This window comes from Athene noctua, chromosome 2, assembly GCF_965140245.1.
Source record: "Athene noctua chromosome 2, bAthNoc1.hap1.1, whole genome shotgun sequence".
Classification (NCBI taxonomy): domain Eukaryota; kingdom Metazoa; phylum Chordata; class Aves; order Strigiformes; family Strigidae; genus Athene; species Athene noctua.
In genome coordinates, this window is record NC_134038.1 from 103,544,482 (window position 1) to 103,564,221 (window position 19,740).

General features: G+C 42.7%; 1 protein-coding gene across 1 annotated transcript in view; it reads left to right on the top strand.

Moving 5' to 3' along the window:
• NFATC1 (nuclear factor of activated T cells 1) overlaps positions 1–19,740 on the top strand; it is a 111,594-nt gene that overhangs the window by 34,964 nt on the left and 56,890 nt on the right. The window contains exons 5-7 of the mRNA XM_074899761.1: positions 6,535–6,737; positions 9,848–10,020; positions 12,443–12,583. Coding sequence (XP_074755862.1) covers positions 6,535–6,737; positions 9,848–10,020; positions 12,443–12,583 — 517 coding nt within the window. The remainder of the gene's footprint in view (positions 1–6,534; positions 6,738–9,847; positions 10,021–12,442; positions 12,584–19,740) is intronic.

The window sequence follows — 19,740 nt, forward strand, 5'->3', positions numbered from 1 at the left end:
CTTCTTCTCATTTAATCCCGTGATGCAATAGTTTACGTCTTCTAGTGCTTCTACGTGGTAGCTAAAAGTAAATTCTTTTTCTTAAAAGTCAGATTGATGACCCTATTTTTATGCATGCTTGGTGCTCACAGCTGAAATCAATACCCAAAATGTTTGTGCACTTTCTTTGTAGTTTAAACACTTTGATCTTCAGTTTGATTTTAAAAAATCAGGACACTGAGCACTTGCTGTTGTTAGGTTTTTTGAGCCTGTGTATTAGATACATTTTTAAAACATGACTATTTGTTTCATTTTATCATTCATCATATTCAGTTACTGTAACAAAAAAAAAGACCTACTGCTTGAGAAAGTTAGTGCTAAAGCTGTTTGGTGTGTAGCTCCTGAAGCTCTGCCTTAAAGAGAGAATCAGCAATTACATTAAAAATGTAATGATTTTATAGATTTTATCCTGTTTGACCTTTTTTAAAGCATCGGAATTACATTCCAAAATGGAGAAAAAGGGAAAGAAGTCTCCTTTCCTCAGACTGGGCATTTAGTTTCACTAATGGTTCTCTCCAGGCTGACTCAGGTTATTCCTTGAACAGTTCTAGAAATGCAGGTGGGACAGACAGACATGTAAGACATTGCTCAGTGTAAGCACTGTGGTACCTGCTGCAAGCAGCATGTCCATCAGTTACATGGTCGGATAAGAAAATGTAGATACTGTTCTTACTATTTTTAGAGGCATAAATAGGTGTATTTACTTGTTGTCTTTATTATGTGCCAAACTTACAAAGAACAAGCACACATGTAGAAGCATTGCTGATGTTACCTATGAATTTTTTTGGCACAGGCACATCATTATTATTAAGGATGCAGCCCCTAGTAGCCTGGAGAGTCTCAAGTGCAAGCTGCTGACTAGTTTAGAGGGTGCATACTAAGTCCCTGGTCATGCCTCACTTTGTTATTAGTGGGAGCTCTGCCCTGAATGCATTGGGATGGGCTAAGCCCTAAATCAGCCACTATGGCCATTTAATGTATTTCTGGAGTCAATCTGGATGAATGCACCACTTTTGCAGTCTTTTCCCGGAACTCTCAATAAATACACTTAAAAACTATTATGTAGTGTAGCTCCCTTTTTTCCTGATGGCGTGGGTGTACCTGGCTGGTGTGTCCCATCAGAATGAGACCATTATTTCAGTGGTCTCCAGGAGCCTCTCCAGGCACAGAGAGTTCCTTGTTACGACAGATAGCTTTCTGAGCATTTCAACAGATGCTTCAGCGTGTCAAAAGCGCAAAGTGCTTGGAATGGAGCACATAGAATATTTCAGCCTTGTTTCTTAAGATAGATGTTGTGTCTTAAATAATAGAAGTTTTCCTCACAGACTTTAGAATAACCACCAATGCTGAAATAGTGTTTCAGTTATTAGACACAGCGTTTGCAAAAGTTCCTCAAAATTTGGTAACTGTAGCAAGGTTTGGGGAGGTTTTGCTTTTTTTCCTAATGCTAGTATTAAAAGCACCTCACCTTCTTCTGCGCATCATTTTTCAAGTCTGTTTAATTATAATTGCCACATTTCATGGATATGCACCAGGCACACAGCTGGAATCCAGGCAGTCTGGGTATGCTCATATCTGTGATAAATCTTAAGTTCTCATCGCTGTAGGACTGAATCAGAGAGTACCTTGCAGTCAGATGTTGTCTGCAAGGGGTGAAACAACACTGTTTCCCTTGCAATTTGCTGGCTGATGGAGGAAGACGCCCAGTGTTCAATGCTGCAGCGCCTGGACATGTGAAAACATTCGTCCCTGATGCATGGTGCACAGCATGTCTCCCGGCGGAAAGGCTGGGGTTTGCTTTGGCACCCACACCAAGATGAGTAGCAATCTATGGGTGAGAATGAAGACGTGTTGGTGGGAGAGGGCATTGTGAAAGCGGTGACGGAGAGGTGTAGGAATCCCAGGGAAAGCTTGGTGCATTGGAGCAGTTGCCCAGCCGGTGCAGCGTTTCTCTGCACATCTTGCGTAAGATGATGTAAGGTGACGAAGAGCTTAACTGTGATCAGTCCTGTTCTGCTGTTAATTACCAGTGACTGCATTGCTTTTGATAGAATTAGAGGAGTGTAAAACAAGTCCACAATTAAGTCTGATTTTGATCTTGGCAGCTTCAGCCAATATAAATGCAAATATAATTTGAGACCAGTTTAAATATTTTTAACAGTGTTGCTCAGAAAGGAAAAGAGCAGAGTAGTCAGTGGTCGGTCAGAACAAGATAATTTGACCTACTTTCATTTCAAAACCAAAAACACTGACCACAGAGGTCTTACCTGCAGACTTTTGTCTCCATCTTTCCTTTGTTCTAAACTGGGCAACTGCTGTATCCTCACCTTAATTTGGGAAGGAAAACTCATTCAAAAACATTGTGCACCTGATCCTTATTTGAAGCTAAGTCCCTTTACACTTTCACAGCAGGGGAAAGTACAGCTCTTTCCACTTGCATATACGTATTGCCAAGCAAAGCATGCTTGGTAGGAAAGGCACATCCTTTATTATGAATGCCGCAGCCGAGAGCAGCCTTTGCCACCCGTACTCAGCTGCTGAGTTATTAAGAGCTTCAGACTGTGTTACACAGAGAAAAAGATAAAAATAGGGTGTCTGACGCATGCATCCCGTGTTGCACGCCAGGAAACAGAATCATTATACCACCAAGTACAGTATTCCAGAGCATGCGTGGAAAATATGCATGGATGTGAACGCGTGAGATCTTTCCTCACTAAGAAAAATACTCAGTCCCCCTTTTCCCCCATCCCATTTTAGATCTGTCCTGTTCCACATTCCATTTACCTGTTGACAGATCTAACAACCTAGAGTACTGCAGCTCTGCCTTTACTGCTACCACTCCTCTTGTCATTTGCTGAATGATGTGACAGTAATATCACTCTCCTGTATTTTGGGAAAGGGAGCTACAGAATATTCTCGCTGCACCCAGCTGAGGGTGAGAAAAATCTTGCCCATTCCCCAGACATCTGCAGCACACTAGAAACTCCCAAAGCACAATGCTGTCTCTCACATAAATCATGCACTGGGTGCATAGTCTAAAATTAGTCATCCACAGTATGTGCCCCTTTAAATGTCAATCCTTGCATCGTTTTCTTTTATTGCTTCTGTTGGCATACACAGTTAATGTGACATAATATAAAAGTAAATAATGTGATGCAATGGTTAAAACTCAAAGGGAAATATGTATCAGAGATCAGATGCTTTCTACTGCAGAATATGACGTAAAACTTACAGTGACATGAGTGTAGATTTTGCCTGTTTGAGTGCAGCAAAATCAACCATGTAGTGATTACATTAGTTTTTCTGGATGTTTTTGACACTTCCCAGCTCTTGTTCGGTGCTGTAGCCACTACTTTTCTTCAGGCACAGGCGTAGCTGTCAGGGAGTAAGTGACTATGGGTAATGGATCCAGAGCAAATCCCAGGATGGCTATATGACAGAGCCTTTAAAAAAACACAAATATAAATTTAGTTTCAAGTTCACAAGCCTTAAAAAACAGTGCGAAACGTGCATCTGAGATCTTATTTATTTTTCAGCACGTGAACACTTCTCAGGGGAGGGAAGGTGAGCAAAGCTGAGGGCGTTCAATTGCCTCCTGGTAGGGAACCTGTGGGAAAAGCACAAGCTGAGACTCAGCAGTAGGTTACGAGATATGGCAGCAGCCAAGTTCAGATTTAAAGATAAAGCCTGAAATAGCAGAACCCAGTGCAAGACCAACATTTTTTGACCCCTTTGCCCAGATTCAGTATAACATATGGGTACCTTGGTGTGCGATTTTGCTTTTGCTGAATTGAGGTTTGAGTTTCTCACTAGTCTATTTTTACCTTTTAACCGGCCTTGTAATTCAATATGTGTTTGTTTTAATTTTACACTCTCCATAAAAAGCACCGTCCATGACGAGTTGGAGAAGTGACCGCTGGTAATGCATAGAAATTTAATCAGCTGGTGTGTCACACTGTCTTACTTCTCCCCCCTGCAAACCTGTGTGCCGCTCTCAATTAAAAATACCCTGTGATGCCTTGTGTCTCCTCAGTCACCTCAGCTTTGCCCCTGAGGCTCTGGAGATGCCGAGGCAGGGTGAGATCAGCCCGGGCCGAATCCAGGTCACTCTGCCAGCCCTGCTCGTGCGTGCCAGGGGCAGCAGTGAACAGCCCGGGCTGCGAAATGGTGGGGATGGGGTGGTGATGAGTAGGACAGTGGCTTCCCTGTGGCTGCCGGCTGTGCCGGGAGTTCACCTGTGATCCCTGGTGGCAGCTCAGGCTGTGTGTCCCCCCACGGGGGTTAAAGCCAGAAAGGCCTCTTTTTGCAGCGTAACATAAGTGTGGGTGTCAGGGGTGGTGGGAGGCGAGTGTTCGTATGGGGCTGAACAGAGGGCAGCATGCGGGCTTGGCTCTGCTTTTCTCTCTCCGTCATTTTACTGATACCACAGATTTTCAAACTACCGCTAACGTGTTTTCAATTTGACAACACTGATATGGAACACACGCCCCCCATCATATCACAACCCCCTGGCTCAGACCTGCCTTCATGTGGCGTCTCAGCAATGCAGAACTGATAAAATACTGTAGTGCTGCAAAATGAGCCTCCTCCTCTTGTCCCTGCATCCAGCATCCATGTGGTTTAGGTAAGGATGTAAAAATTGCTACACCAAATAAAACAAATTAGAGTGCTTCTGTTTTCCTCTTGGCTCTTCTGACCAATGTGTGGGGTGAAAAATCTGCACTATGCCAGATTAGTGATGGAAGACATGTCTAGGCACAACATTCTTCCTTGCTCATGCACTCTGGCCACCATGATACCTGAAACACTGCCATTATCCATTCCTGTTGCCATCAGTGTGTTTGATAACTTTGTGCCTGTGTTTGCAGTCACCAGAATTTTGCAGTGCTCTAGGAGCAAAAGTGACTTTCAGATTTTTGTCCTTAATAGCATTCCTGCTGTCAGATGGTAAAATACCCTGGAGAGATAGGTCTTATGTTATCATGAAGCCACAAATTACTTTCAAGATTTAAGGGGAGTGAAAGCAAGCACAACACAAATGGCAACAACATCTGATACAGGTTTCACCACTTGCTTTCAGCTTTATATAGTTTTGAACTTAACATGCACCATATATTAAAAATGTTGCTCCTCACCATATTGTGATCAGTGGCCTGATTTTGATCTATCAGATGCAGTGACAGTGGATAACTCGAGCCCAAACACACCATTCACAGAGGAAGCTAAACCCACAACAAAGCCAGCAGGTTTGCTCTGTGATGGCACATCTCCTGGGACAGCTCACCTTGCCCACCCTTCTCTCCTATACTTGCTGCATCCTCCCTTCCCCTGGGGCAAGGCTTTGCAGCTAATTACTGCAGGATAACTATTTTTTGTGAGACTCATTTCCTGCATTTAGTGGAGATTGCATCTGTCTCAGTACAGCTCCGCCCATGGTCTACATGGCACCAGGGTGAACCTGGAGTAGTTTCTTCAGGAGGTGGTGGGTATGAGGGCAGACTTTCGCAGAATCCCAGAATCATCTAGGTTGGAAAGGACCTTGAAGATCATCCAGTCCAACCGTTCGCCTAGCACTGACAGTTCCCAACTACACCACATCCCTCAGCGCTATGTCGACCTGACTCTTAAACACCTCCAGGGACGGGGACTCCACCACCTTCCTGGGCAGCCCATTCCAACGCCTAACAACCCCTTCTGGAAAGAAATGTATCCTAATATCTAGTCTAAACCTTCCCTGGCGCCATTTTAGGCCATTACCTCTTGTCCTATCGCTTACTGTTTGGTTAACACAACTAATCCCCAGCGTCTGCAATGAGATCATCTAGTCCAACCGTTAAAGACACCAGCTCCATCCCCAGCCCATTAACTCTTGTTATCAGAGTAGTCACTGTAACATGGATAAGGTTCAAGTCAGGCCCAGTAGCTTCAATGAGATTTTTATGCAGTTATAACAAGAATTTGACAGACATGGTGAGCTACTAGTTGTGTATATGTGATCTGTCTCCTTGCTGTCCCAGGAGGTATTTACCAGTATAAAAATCAGTTAATGAGGAGAGTGTCACAAGCAGCAGCCTGCTGGTGCATGAGGGATGACCTGGGGAGCTCAGGAATGGATGAGCTGTGTCCTTTTCACTTGCAAACTCCATCGATTTTGCCATCCTCAGTACTGGGAGGGAACATTGACTTCACTGAGGTTTTTTTGCTGAACGCCACAGCAGAATTTATGCAAAGTTTTCTGTGAACGTAGCAGGAGTGCTCAAAAGCTCACCCCATCTAAAGTGCCTCAGGTCCTTAAGGATAATGAGACATTTTCTGAGTGCACCTTTTTATTGTACCAATATTACGTTACAGGAAAAATGGAAGGGGGGAACTTAACACATAGCACCTGTCACAAGTTCTCTCCTTGAATTAGGCTCTCCTGCTTATAAAAATTTAATTGATTCCTAGCAGTTTATGTGCATGGTGCTCAGTGGGTGTTTTCTGTTCTCTTGCCAGCTACACGGTTACTTAGAAAGCGAGCCGCTCACGCTACAGCTGTTCATTGGGACTGCAGACGACCGCCTGCTGCGACCCCATGCTTTCTACCAGGTTCATCGAATCACTGGGAAGACCGTTTCCACCACCAGCCACGAAACAATACTTTCCAACACCAAAGTCCTGGAAATTCCACTTCTTCCAGAGAACAACATGAGAGCAATGTAAGACCCAGGCACTGAATCTGACTTTTAGCAGTTCCCTCTTGGTTGCTTCACTTGATTTCCTCTGTGTTTTTTTGCGGGTTTTTGTACATAATTCTCCTTTTCCTATCTTTTTTTTTTTTTTTAAGTCCTCTGTTATAGTAGGTTTTCACAATTTTACCAGGACAAATTGCCCCTAATCAGCTTAACAACAAAATGAACTTCACAAATATTTATGACAACTGATTGCTTTCATTCTAGAGTTTCAGCCAATGTGCTTATTTGCCATTTAAAATAAGTGCTCAGTTACCAAGCTGTAAATATCTCCTACCTCAGCTCCTGCATTTAGTTTCTAAATATGACACCTCTTGCTCCTATACGCACTAGCACAAGGAACAGGGCCTATTAAAATTTATCTTTGGATGTCAAAGGAAACTCTTAGAGAGCATTTCCAAGTACCCTAGTGTTTCTTTGAGACGAATAAAACCACTCTTATTTCTTACATAATAAAAATCAGCATTTTTCACAGCATTTGTTTAGAAGCAAAGCTTCTAGAACTAAGAAGAGGAGTAAAGGTGATACAATTTACAAATTGGAGTTATTAAACTGGGGTAAGTTTAGTCCTGTGCAGAAATGCAGGCACGGATGTCTTAGGATCTTTGAATTAGTAGAAGTCTAAGTGATAATTAAATGCCCTGTAGGTCCATTACACACAGGTGAATTTCATAATAGGATTGTATATAAAGGTTCAAATATCTCTCTGTGTATGTGACATATGTGACACCCTCCACATTACTTAATTTTGTCCTCTCTGCCCGCCTCGTTCAAGTGATCCTAGCCCTTATCTGAGGTGTCTGCCTTGAGAGGAATTTGTTCATGCTTGCATGCATGTACAACTCTCGATGTGTGTAAAAATGTGAATGTATTCATATTTATATATAGATGAGTGCACCTTTGTATGTATGTATAGGGAGATAGATAAGTAGGTAGATAGACAGAAAGCAAGCAAGAAATCCTGGCCCCTCTAAACTAAATACCATGGGAAAACCCTGGGGAGCTTACTAAAATTGCAATTTCACTCCTTGTTATTCATACAGTTTTCCATGCCTTAATGAAGTGAAAAATGGTATCAGACACCTGAAGTCCTTCCGCATGTGGTGGTTATTAGAAGTTGTTTTGCAGTGTCATGTACAACATGCCCCGGAGTGCCTCATGTAAATAGAAGAGCTAGAATGTGTTTAGCTGCATTGCCAGCTGGGCTTAGGGTGATCACTCAAGACCTGAGGACCTCTTGTCAGTGCATTGTGTTAAAAGTCATGACAAGCCTGCAAAATTATTGGCTCCATTTGCTGTCATCATAAGCTGGCATGACTCCATTGAGATTATTGAAATTTCACCAATTTGTACCCACACAATATTTATTTAGCCCTTTATTTATCCAGTTTGAATCACATTTTTGGCCACCTAGGAACACTATTACCATTTCAATCATCTTTCTCCCTAGAATAAAGGTAGTTACACAGCTTAGGAGCCAAGCTGAATATTTTTGTGACATGTGTGCCAAACTGTAGTAGAGCTCTCTCAAGAACCACAAACAATGCTTTGGCATATATGAGCCTTACACATCAGTAGTCTAAAACCTCATGTAGCACTAACAATGAATTGAAATTTGGAGCCAAGGACTTTTCTCACACATACTTTGTGTATTCAGGCCTTGATTCAATGAAACATTGAAGCTCATCTGCACGTTTAAACTTTTGCACATTTAGCTACACCTATTGAGTCCAGATTTTAATGTCCATGACTTAACAAGCCTGAATTTAAATGCTTTTTCTCCTCTGAACTTCATTGGATCTGAACTAATAGTCATTAAGTACTTTTTTATTTATTTTACAAGTGTTGCTATACGAGAGATAGTATTGAGAACTGTTTCTTTGTATCTCATAGATCTTCACGTAGAATTTTGACATGGGTACAAATATTTCATAATTCTTATGGCTTCACCTGCTAATAAGTGTTGTTGAGAAGCTTTAATACTTTCATTAGTTTCTTGGATCGTATCAGCAAGGTCCTTTTTGTTATTCTGAAATCCATACTTTAGAAAAAATGCAGATCAAAACCTTGCTGCCATGGTTCTTGTTTGCAGCTTGCTTCAGAACAGAGCTTCAAAGATCTGAAGGGGGAATTAAACTCTTTGAATACAAAATAGAATTAAACTATGCGTATTCAGTGTAATAAAATGCATGCCAGAGACCAGTACTCAGAAGAAATTGACATGTAGGCTTTGGAGTTGTGGCCAAAGCAGAGGTATTTTTGCAGTGGGTTTTTGAGTGTGTATGTTTGTGTATCTTTTGTTCTGGGAACTTCCTCTATTGAAATTTGCTTTGATAAAAATCCTGACTTGTAAACTCATCCAGGAGAAAACCAAACTTACAAAAAAAAGGAGAGAGAGGTCAGAAACAGTAATAGCTCTATCTGAAAAAAGCACGTTTTTCCCTAACATGGAGGGAAGACTCTGAGGTTAGGTTTTTTTCATGCAGAGCTTCAGCTCAGCGCTCAGCTTGGGAGTCTTTCCAACTCATTCAAATACAAACACATTGACAGTAGAACTGACCTCAGGGAGAGCTGTGCTCATTAATAAGCATTTTCAGGACTTCGCCCTGGAATAAAAATCGTGTCAGATTTTTCTTCAAATTAGCTGTAACAAGTGAAATTGTAAGTAACCCTGTGTTCTAGGTTAGTAGCACTTCATGCGCTACCCTCTCATCCCATTGAGTTTTCTAGTCTTGCTATTTCTTTGGGCTTTGGTTAATCTGTAAGTGCCATCCTTACAGGATGTGTTGTGGAGGAAGGATCTTTTAGATTTTCTTCCTCTGGGAAATGAAGTAACATCCTAAATTTGTGTGCTCAACAGCAGCTACTACCTGTTACTACAGATAGCCCCAATTTAGCTACTTGGGGATGCAAGTACTAGGCTTAACAAAGTCTCCTGTGTTCAGCCTGGTCATCGGGCCATGTCTGACTCAGATTTTAAGAAGGATGTACAGGAGAAAGGGAAAATATTGCAAGCTCATGAGTCTTCCTGAAGTGTGTTTGAAATGAATTAAATTGCTCTGTTTCCTTTTGGATAGCATCGACTGTGCTGGGATATTAAAGCTCCGAAACTCTGACATCGAGCTGCGCAAGGGAGAGACGGACATCGGTCGGAAGAACACACGTGTGCGACTGGTCTTCAGGGTTCACATCCCGCAGGCCAATGGCAGGACCCTCTCCTTGCAAGTAGCCTCCAACCCCATTGAATGCTGTAAGTAGCAATAAACATCCTTCTTTTGCTGGGTATTGTGCCACCCCACAGGTGCTCTTTGTCCAGCGACATGCTCTACATCGCTGTTGCTTTACCTGTCTAGTTGGTGAGACTTAATCTGCTTTCCAAAAGCATGTGATTTATGTTGAGGACAAAATATCCATGTCTTAGAAAAAAATGCGTAGCTTTGTGCATTGATTTCTATAGGAAAGAACGCACTCAAACAAAAGTAGGGTGCACTTAAAGTAATAGTAGACCTGGGAGTGACAAGCCATTTTCGTTTGGTGACTCCCTATCATACAGGTAACTGCTGTAGGAGTTTTGGAAAGCAGCTGTCACATCCTCTTCACTCTCTTGTCTCCCCATCATAAAGCAAAAACCTGCAAACAAAACCCCAGCCCCTTTGATGAAGAGCTAGCAATATACTAGAGCTGACACACTTGCAGAAGATGCCTGTGGCTTCAGAAAACCTCCAGAAACCAGCTTTCTGCACTGGGGTCTCTTTGATTGAACACACTGCTTTTTATCAGATACACTGGGGCACCCTCCAAAGACACCTATATCATTCTTGCTTCGTAAGCCTTGTCAGCCTCCCACACACAAAACAAAACCTATTTGCTTTGGGTAGCTTTAACACTCCAGCATAAATGGTAGAAACTGAATTTTAGTCTAGCTCCCAATACTAATGTGGTCAGCTGGATGGACTGAAAGAGTTTTTTAAGGTTTTGTTGGATTCCACAAAGTGACTCTTTCCAATCCTGACAGGGTAGTGAGTAACTGAACAACTGGAGGGTGTGTGGGGGGTGGGTGCTGGGTGCATGGAGCAAAGGGGATGGGGAGGCAGGCTTGACCATCCCTAGCTCCATGCATGCTGGACGGTCATGTCCGTGCTTGTCCCTGCATCATTGCCAAGCTGAAGTCCCACACAATGTGTCTGGCAGGTCCTGGAGTGTGTCAGTATTGGATCTTTTGGAGGCATGGTGATTTTTCAGGGATTGTCAGTAAAGAGACTGCAGGAAAGAGCATCCCTGCTTTCCTCTTGCAAAAGCAGTGGCATTGGTGACAGACTTTCAGAGCAGTGACACTCCATCCTTTCGCCTAGAGTAGCACCACTACCTCTCTGGTAGTTTGAGTCTGCAGGAGAGGCAGAAGTTGTAGGAAAGGGTAGTGCTGTTAGACCAGCAGTGTAGCTTCTCTCCTTCACTGTCATTCATTTAAATAAACAAACGAGCATTGGCACTTGGAAGGGAGTTACATTAAAATAAGCCTGTGTTATTTATGAAGAATAGCAGAGCCTTCTTACCTATAGCAGGTAGACTGGCATAAAGCCCTGTCTTCTATCCAGGATATGTATGAGATGAGTAATTTCCCCTATTTCTTATTCAAGGGCAAGTTCTAGACTGACAGGCAAAGCAAAAAGTGTGAAGAGTCATGGTTTCATCCTGCTCCTGTTGAAGTTGATAAGAGCTTTTCAGTTGCTATATAGCAGGCTAAGGCATGATTTGAATACATCCTGAACTGGTCTGTGCAAAGGTGCCAAGATGAGGAAGCCACTAAATATGAAGCTGATTGGATTTCTATCCAATGTGAACTGCACTTTTGATGGTTGTGTAATGAGCAAAAGCATAGTACGTGCCTCCTGAAAGGAGCGGAAAACAGGAGAAAAAATAAGTGCTAGTGTTATTTTCAGTGCAGAATGTGGAATAAGCTGGTGCCAAAAATTTCATGCATCTCTTAGTGCATGTGACACCAGGAGGAACCATGTAATCTGGATAAAATGTCACGTCATCCTTGAAGCACAGCCACGCTTGCTCCATGTCCCAGCTGGGGGGAATAAAATATGTGCCACGAGAATACCGGATTCTGTTTGCATGGATCCACGTGTGCTTTGGCACTCAAGTTCTGGTGGAAACACGCTCTCTAAACTTTGAGCTTCTGCTGGATCATGAGGCCCCTGGCTGCTGCTGCTGCAAAACAGTTTGCAGAGTTGACAATACAGTTATAGTGACTTAGTTGTAGTGACTATAGTGGCACATTTTGAACATGAATGGTCATCTTGTCACATGTGCTTTATAAATGGCATATGTGTTACAGATAATGTAAGAGAAAATTATTTAAAATAATTTCAATAAAAATATATTTTTTGATATAGTACAGATCAAGTTTTAAAAGATCGAGTTTTAAAACAGCTTGCTCTTTGTGAGCCTGTACTGCTAGGTTTGATAGCCCTATTGTTTACAATCAAGGCACTTGAAAACCAACCATGTTTCCTGCAAACCTTCTGACCTTTCTTTGTTTCTATATCAAACTCAGCTTATCTTATGAGGGTAAGCATTAAATGACTTACTAATGCAGTATTTACTTATTTTTTTGTGTGTGTGTTTGTGGGTGTGCTTTTTTTTGTCTTCTTTAAACTCTTCAGCTCAGAGATCTGCCCAAGAACTGCCTCTGGTGGAGAAGCAGAGTACTGACAGCTTTCCTGTTATTGGAGGGAAAAAAATGATACTGACTGGCCATAACTTTCTGCAAGACTCCAAAGTCATCTTTGTGGAGAAAGCACCAGGTATGTCTTTTCAATCTAGACTCCAGTCTGCCTTTTTTCCCTCATTTTAAAATCTCTGCCAAATGATGAAAGCATAAATACAGTAATGACATTTTCTTCTGCACGTAATATGTTTTCCATGTCACTGGGCAAAGCTGTGAAAGTGATCTGAGCCGTGCTTAATGCTGAGGTTTCACACTATGGCAGGTGTAGTTACAGGTAGACAATAGCGACATTGAAAGTCAATGTTTGGCATTTGTTTTTGTAGCAAACCATGTCTGTGCTCGGTAGGACCTGTGACGGGTGTTCAAAGCCTCTGGTGACATGTCCCCGTAAAACCTGCAAGATGATGCATTGTGTTAAACCTTTCTGTGATTTGCGGAAGAGGGAGTGGTGCAGCTGGTGGTATGTGTGCGCATCTGTGTCTTCTGTGGCAGTCAAGACTGGTGGCATTTACAAGCTGATGGCTGAGTAGGACTTGCAGCACACACACGTTCATCTGAAGGACATGTTTCTGGTTTACCTTGAGGACTGGGGGAGGACTGAACACGGCTGCCCTCTCACCCAGTCCTTCTCCTGTGGTGCACTGGTGGTGGGACTGGTCCTCCTGGGAAGGGATCCCGTGCCAGGCTGACGCAGGGCAAGCAGCATGGGCAGGAGCTGGGGCTGGAGCAGGAGGTGTCTGCGGGAGCAGTGGAGTCTCTGCAGGAATGGTGGGGTGATTGCAGGAGCAGTAGGATACAGGGTGGCAATGCATAACACGTATAGTGCCCCCATGGGAAAAGGCAGTGGGAACAGAGCTGTGAGTCAAAGTCAGGCTCTGAAACGAGATCATTAAGGGTAGTTTTGAGTCTTGTTTTGGAAAGGGTTTCCGTGGCGCTGGCACAAGCCATAGATTCCTCAGCTGCCAGCTGAAACCCCCCTCCTGAACTTTAAACAGTCTTGGGCGCTCCTCAAGCTGCCAGCGCTGGCTTTGACACTGCTCCTGTTTAACTCTCCGTGTCCCCAAGATTCCCACACCGTTCTCCTGCCCGTGACCCCTGCCAATGGTGCAGAAAGCCGGGCCACAGGAAGAAATGGCAAGGTGAGCAGGGGACGCTCTGGAGGCAAACACATCCTCATCTTTGGGCTCAGAGGGCTCAGGGAAAGAGCAGAATACTTCCCTGAAGTTCCCCATCAGAGTCCTGGGTTGGTGAGGTTTAAGTCACCAAAAGTGTGCATGGGACAGAGGTAATGCCCCAGCTCCTCGGTGAGAGCCAGTCAGCACTGTTCCTGTGACCCCCAAGCGCCCCACTGCACACAGGTGGGCTATGGCTGTGAGATGAGCAAAACGCCCTTTTTATTTCTTAAGAAAGTTAAAAAGAGAAGGAAGAAAAGGTGGTATTACAATTAAAAAAAAACTAAACTCTGCTCTTTGTGTAGCATGAGGGGAGGGAAGAATGTGAATGTCTACTTTATAGTTAAACTTCCTTTGCTGCACAGAAGTGAGTTAGTGTGACATGTCAGGAGCAAAGTACTCGATCTGTCTCATTACAGGAAGGAAACCGTGTTAAAGGGTGCTTTCCTTCATACTTATTTTCTCTCCTCTTCCTTTATTGAGTTGGACAAATCTTATAGTATCATGTCCCAAAGGTTTATGACGGTGATGCTACTCGCCCACCAGTAGGTACCACAGTGTAGAGTTGAACACTGTCTCCGGTAGCATTAAATACACCAGAAGTAAGAAGTTCACTGTATAGCTTTAAATTACAAAAATGCAAAACAGGGCCAGCCTTGTACTTCTTAACCAGATAGATGCCTGCCTCGAACAAAAGGGATTTGAGGCTGCACAAAGACAGCATAGAGATATAAAATAATGTAAGTGACATTTTCTAAACGTGAGAGATGAAGGAGTGTACTTCTGCACACTGGGTGTGCTGATGAGAAAGAAAATTATCAAAAGGCCTTGCCTGTCAGCCTGAAAAACTCCTGGGGTGAACTCCTTGAGTGCATGGGTTGGCAGGATGGACCAGTGCAGGAGTGTCTCTTCTAAGTGAAAACACCACTGGAGATCTCCCTGCACTCTTCCCCCTGTCATGGAGTCAGGGGCAACGCTGCAGGAGTCAGTGAGCTACTATGATTGAAGGCTAACCAAGATCATTAAGTCAGTATTGAAAGATCTGGTGTGAAACTGTCCTGCCTGGTTTTAGTAGTCTCACAGTAGATTTGTGGCAGTTGCAGGGCAGTTCTGCCTCATGGAGGTACACTGCAGGGGCTGAGCCTTTAAAACTAAGAGTGTTCAGCATCTGCAGGAGCTGCAATTATGTCAGTAGGAATGGCGCACAAAAAGCAAAGCTGCCAGCTGATCTGGGCTGAGCAATTTCTAAGTATCTGTGATGAGTTGTGTGCCCCATTGCCTAACACAGATCCATCCATTGGAAACAAAGAAGCACGATGCATCATTGTCTCAGTGGCACTCAATTTTTGAGCAGAGTCACTGTATGTAATGTCAAATGAACAAACATTACCAGCCTTCACTTTGTTAAACCAGCACACGGGTATTTCTTTCCCTTTCAGTTCTTGCATGTCTATGGAAGTAGGTCAAGAGAGGGAACACCAGCATAGTTTCTCTTTCTCTTAGAAAGCTGGTTATGAACTTCGGTGATTAGCTGGAGACACTCATTAGTTTTGCTGCTTTTGGTTTTGAATTAGAAATGTTAATCACGTTTCTAGTGGGTAGCAGCCAAACACAGCTATTACAAAGTAATAGGTCACAGGAATCATTGCAATCATAAAGAGAACGTATCTTGTATATAAAATTTAAATATTATACTACATGAGCTCATGTCTTCAGTCCTCACTCCGGCAGAATCCCCAAGCCAGGAGGCAGTCTCCAGGAACTCATCTCATTCATGCTAGTCTGCATACTTAATTGATTAATGCAAAGAGTTTGAGAACACTTTTTGTTTCTTTTTGTTTTTTCTTCCCTTCTGTCTGAATAATTTCTTTAAGTCTGCCGAGTGCATTGTGGTCCGCTGAATGTTTTTCCAAGCATGAGTCCCAAGCTCTCCGTTTTCAGGGCTAACCCTCAGCTGTTGTAGTCTCTGGAGGAATGGCATTATCCTGGCCTCCTTGCGTGGGGAGTCTGTCTGAGCAGTGACTCATACAAGAGGGAATCCCTGAAGAATGATCAAATCAATCCTTCAGCCAGAGAGGCAGCGGCTTGGTGCTTTCAGCTTAACCCTTTAGTGGCTGCTTTTCAGCTGAGAAGCGTATGAACCAGCAAAACATGCTTTGCAGCCCTGTGACTCTGCATCTCACAGAGGAGGAACGAGGCAGCCGAGGAATGAAGGCAAGGCGCACTGAAAGGACCATGGGAGGAGCGCTGTGAGGACCTCCTCTGAAAGGAGAACCCCTCATGGTGTGGTCCAGTGCTCAGGCAGAAGGCACCCCTTTGGATAAATCATGAGTCTGTTCAGAAGTGGACTAAAATTTGCTCAAGCCTTTTACAGTACTATAAAAAGGTTCTCATATGTTGAAATGAGTCCTTATTTTATGGGATTTTGGTCAATGTTTTATTGCTTGCACATCAGACCATATTTTCCAGTGATGAACGATGGTATAAAACAACCATCCAAGAAACCTAGAGGTAGTAAAAATGTGAATGCTGACTTTGCTTTGAGAGGTTTACTCTTTTAAATTTAGGATTTCCTTAGACTGTGGAGTCCCATGATGACTTTGTCTCTTACAAATTACACTAATTACTTCTTACCTTCTTTCACTTTCTGTCTCTCTTTGTAGTCAAGCTTTTTTCTTGCTGAGTTTCAGGGGGTCTTGTGAATCTGTGTGTCATGGTTGTTGGGTGCTAGGTTTAGGACATCCAATACCAATCTGGTTTTCATCAGAAGAATTAGTACTTTGTAAAATATAAAAAAGTCTGCAACTTCATACCGGCAAGGGCCCTTAGTGTCTGTATGCTGGTATGCACTGTGGAGGCAAGGTGTGTGTTTTAGTTACAAATGTAGATGAAATGAAGTTGATGTTTGTTAGCTATGGGAGGAGGTGTTTGGCTAGGAGGGACAAAATATTTCCTGTCTAACACACTCATATGCAAGAGCACAGACAGTGATCTGGAATTATAATAAAAGACTGATTTATTTACTTATCTTTTTAAAACCTGTTATGTCATTTCTAGATTGTAAATGTACCAGGCAACAAAAATCTTGAGGGAGGTTCAGAAAATACAGAGGTGTTTGGAGAGTATGTTTTAAGGTCTGTGTATCTGTCAGCTACCTTTTTTGGGTAACAGCTTCTACAAACACTGTGTATTTGTTTTCAATGCTAGTTTTTGGAGGGTAATCTGAGTTACTGAACACAAAGCAGCACAAAAGTCTAGCAGAAACGACCAGACTACTGGCTCCTAGTATATCAGATTATGATTAGTGATCTATAAAACTGAGGGCAGTGGAAAAATTCCTAGTTTCTCTTCACTCCGTTCACAAAATGGTTCCAGTAACTGATGAGTGAAAGCTCACTGATGAGACACAAAGCCAATATCCCAAGCACCAAAGCACAGGAAAGTTATAGGTACGTTTTCCTGGCATGTTCTAGGATGTTGTAGAGTTCCCCAAGATATTTTGGGATTTAGAAAGTGTCTTGCACTAAGATCTGAAAGAGTTAATCTACCCCCAAAATCACTCCTTGCTCAAAAATTGCTCCTTGCTCCTGTAGCTAGAATGGTTTTGGCACTGGAACTAGCTTGAGTATTTATGGACTTCATGGGTTTGGCCAAGTCTAGACATACCTAAGAGATCAGGTTAAACTGACTGAAATCATTATTAGCAAGTTGCGATCTTTGGGAAGAAATAGACATTTGGTGTATTATTATTAATTATCATTCAGTTGATTTTCCACTAGTTAAGTTAGAGCTCCAAACCCATTTCTTTGATTTTGTGCTTAGTGACCAGAGCTCAAGGCAAGAGTTTTAAAGATCGAAAAAGCAGAAATGTTAACACCCAACTTCACTACAGGATTAGTTTCTCAAATAACACTGACTTTGAAATTTTGATTCTGGGCTGTTAATGTTGAGGGCCATTTTGTCCCAGTCAGAGGCCTGCATTTGAGCTTGATTATGGCAAATGCCCCTCCCTGAAGATGCATCACTCTCTTTGATGGACGTTAATAGATTCACAGTTTGTAATGCTGTATCTCTGAGTAACTCCAGGCTTAGGGACTTTAGTGGTTTTGAACGTGTTGTTAATTACTCAGCATTCAAATCAGCAGTGAACCTAGCACCTACACACTCTGTAACCTAATTGCATAATATGCTCAGCTATTGTACCCAAACCTCTGAAACTCAAGTTCCCCAAAGACAGAGAAATAAACAGGACCTAAGCAACATTTCCTCCGGGGATTTTTCTTTTTTTGAATATTTTCAAACAATTAAAGAGTTTTTCAGATTTAGTTATTGCTTCAAACTGTTTATTCTGCTGTTGTTTTCATTTTGTTAAATGGATTTTTCTGTCAAAACTGTTCCTCTTCCCTGCTGGAACAGGTTTTGTTCTTAGAAGATGAAGGTGCTGACGTGGCATGATAATAGTTATACTAGAGCACATGAAAGATAGCTGGGTGAAATCACCAAATTTTTTGGCCAAAGGAAATCACGCTTTTCTTTATTTCAGATGGGAAAACTTACAGTTTGCCTCCTGTTAGACGTGTGGTCAAGCTTGGTCAGCTGAATGTTTGCACAAAGTAAATGCAATATGGAAAAGAAGGAAGCTGGATGAATTTAAGTGTCCACTCAAGCATTTCACAGGTTTTTTGTTCCTCTCAAATTTCACTGTCTCTGGCAAAGATTAGACTCAATTAGTTGCTACAGATGTCAGTCTGAGAAAATCAGTTCTGTTTCCCATAAGTTGTATGAGCAAAAGTTACCTTGTTGTGTGGCAGGTAACTCAAGTGCAGTATTTTAGCTTCAGAACTTATAAAAGCATTTGAGTGGCATGTGGATGAAACGTATGCATTGGGGAAGCATGTGGGCTTTTTGATTTGACTCAGGTACACTTTGGAGCTCAGGGTTTGGAGTCTGTTTTGACGTGATGTGATGCGATGTGATGTGATGGAGAGATGGGTGACCTGAGTCTTGGCAGAGCTCCATTTGGTAGAAGATCTTACATTCTCAGAGATCTTTCCATTGCTCTTTCCATTGCCAGTAGCAGTCACAGTTTGGGGGGCAACTGGCCAAAAAGGGGTCATGTTTCACACGGGTAATCATACTGTAGCTCACATAATAAATAAGCAAGTGGCAAAACTCCCTTTCCCCCTCTAGTCAGATGGACAGATACTACATAATTTTGTCTATCTGTCTGTTTATCCAAGTTCAGGACACACGTTCCAGTTGGCAGTGAGTGGTTGCACACTGACTCATGTGCAGTGAGGTTAAAAATTCTGGAAACTAGATAAACTGGAAACTTCAAAGGCATACAAGTTGGGAGCACGGAGTTCATGTGAAGGTCACTTGAACCTATTTCCTAGAGATGTATTGATAGCTGACGGGGGTTTTGGCCACTGCCCAGAAACAGATATCCTTGGGCAAATAGTGTCATCAAATGGTGGAGTCATTTGATGGTGGAACCCTTTCCTGCGCACGCAGGAGCAGTGATGTAGTTTGTAGGAAATGTCAGCACGTTTCAATTTTTCCTGGCTGTTTAGTCTGGGGAATGGCAAAGACAGTGCGGGACAGCAGCCATACACATGAGATGGTATCAGCAGCAGCAAGCCTCATCCAGGGTGTTGCTCTCACAGTGAAGAATGCGATCAATCAATCACGGATACTTCCTGTGGACAACAGAGGAATAAGGAATACCCATATGATCTCTAGCTAAAAGTCACTTGTATGAGTAATCCTGTAAATTTTTAATTACTATAGAAACTATGACTGAATACTTCTTGTCTTTTCCAAACTAAGTGGCTTTAAGCAGCTGTATCTGTGCAATCAAAGCTTTGTCTCTGAACTTTTATAACCAGCACAAGCTCCCAGATAGTTTTTACTGTTAGTGTTCCAGTAGGACCCTCTGTCCACACACACAAGAATTCACAGCCCTTACCAGAAATCTGAGAGTGTAATGAGGCAATCAGTGCCTAAAGACAGTAGATGAACGGTGTGGTGGGTTGACCTCGGCTGGCTGCCAAGTACCCAC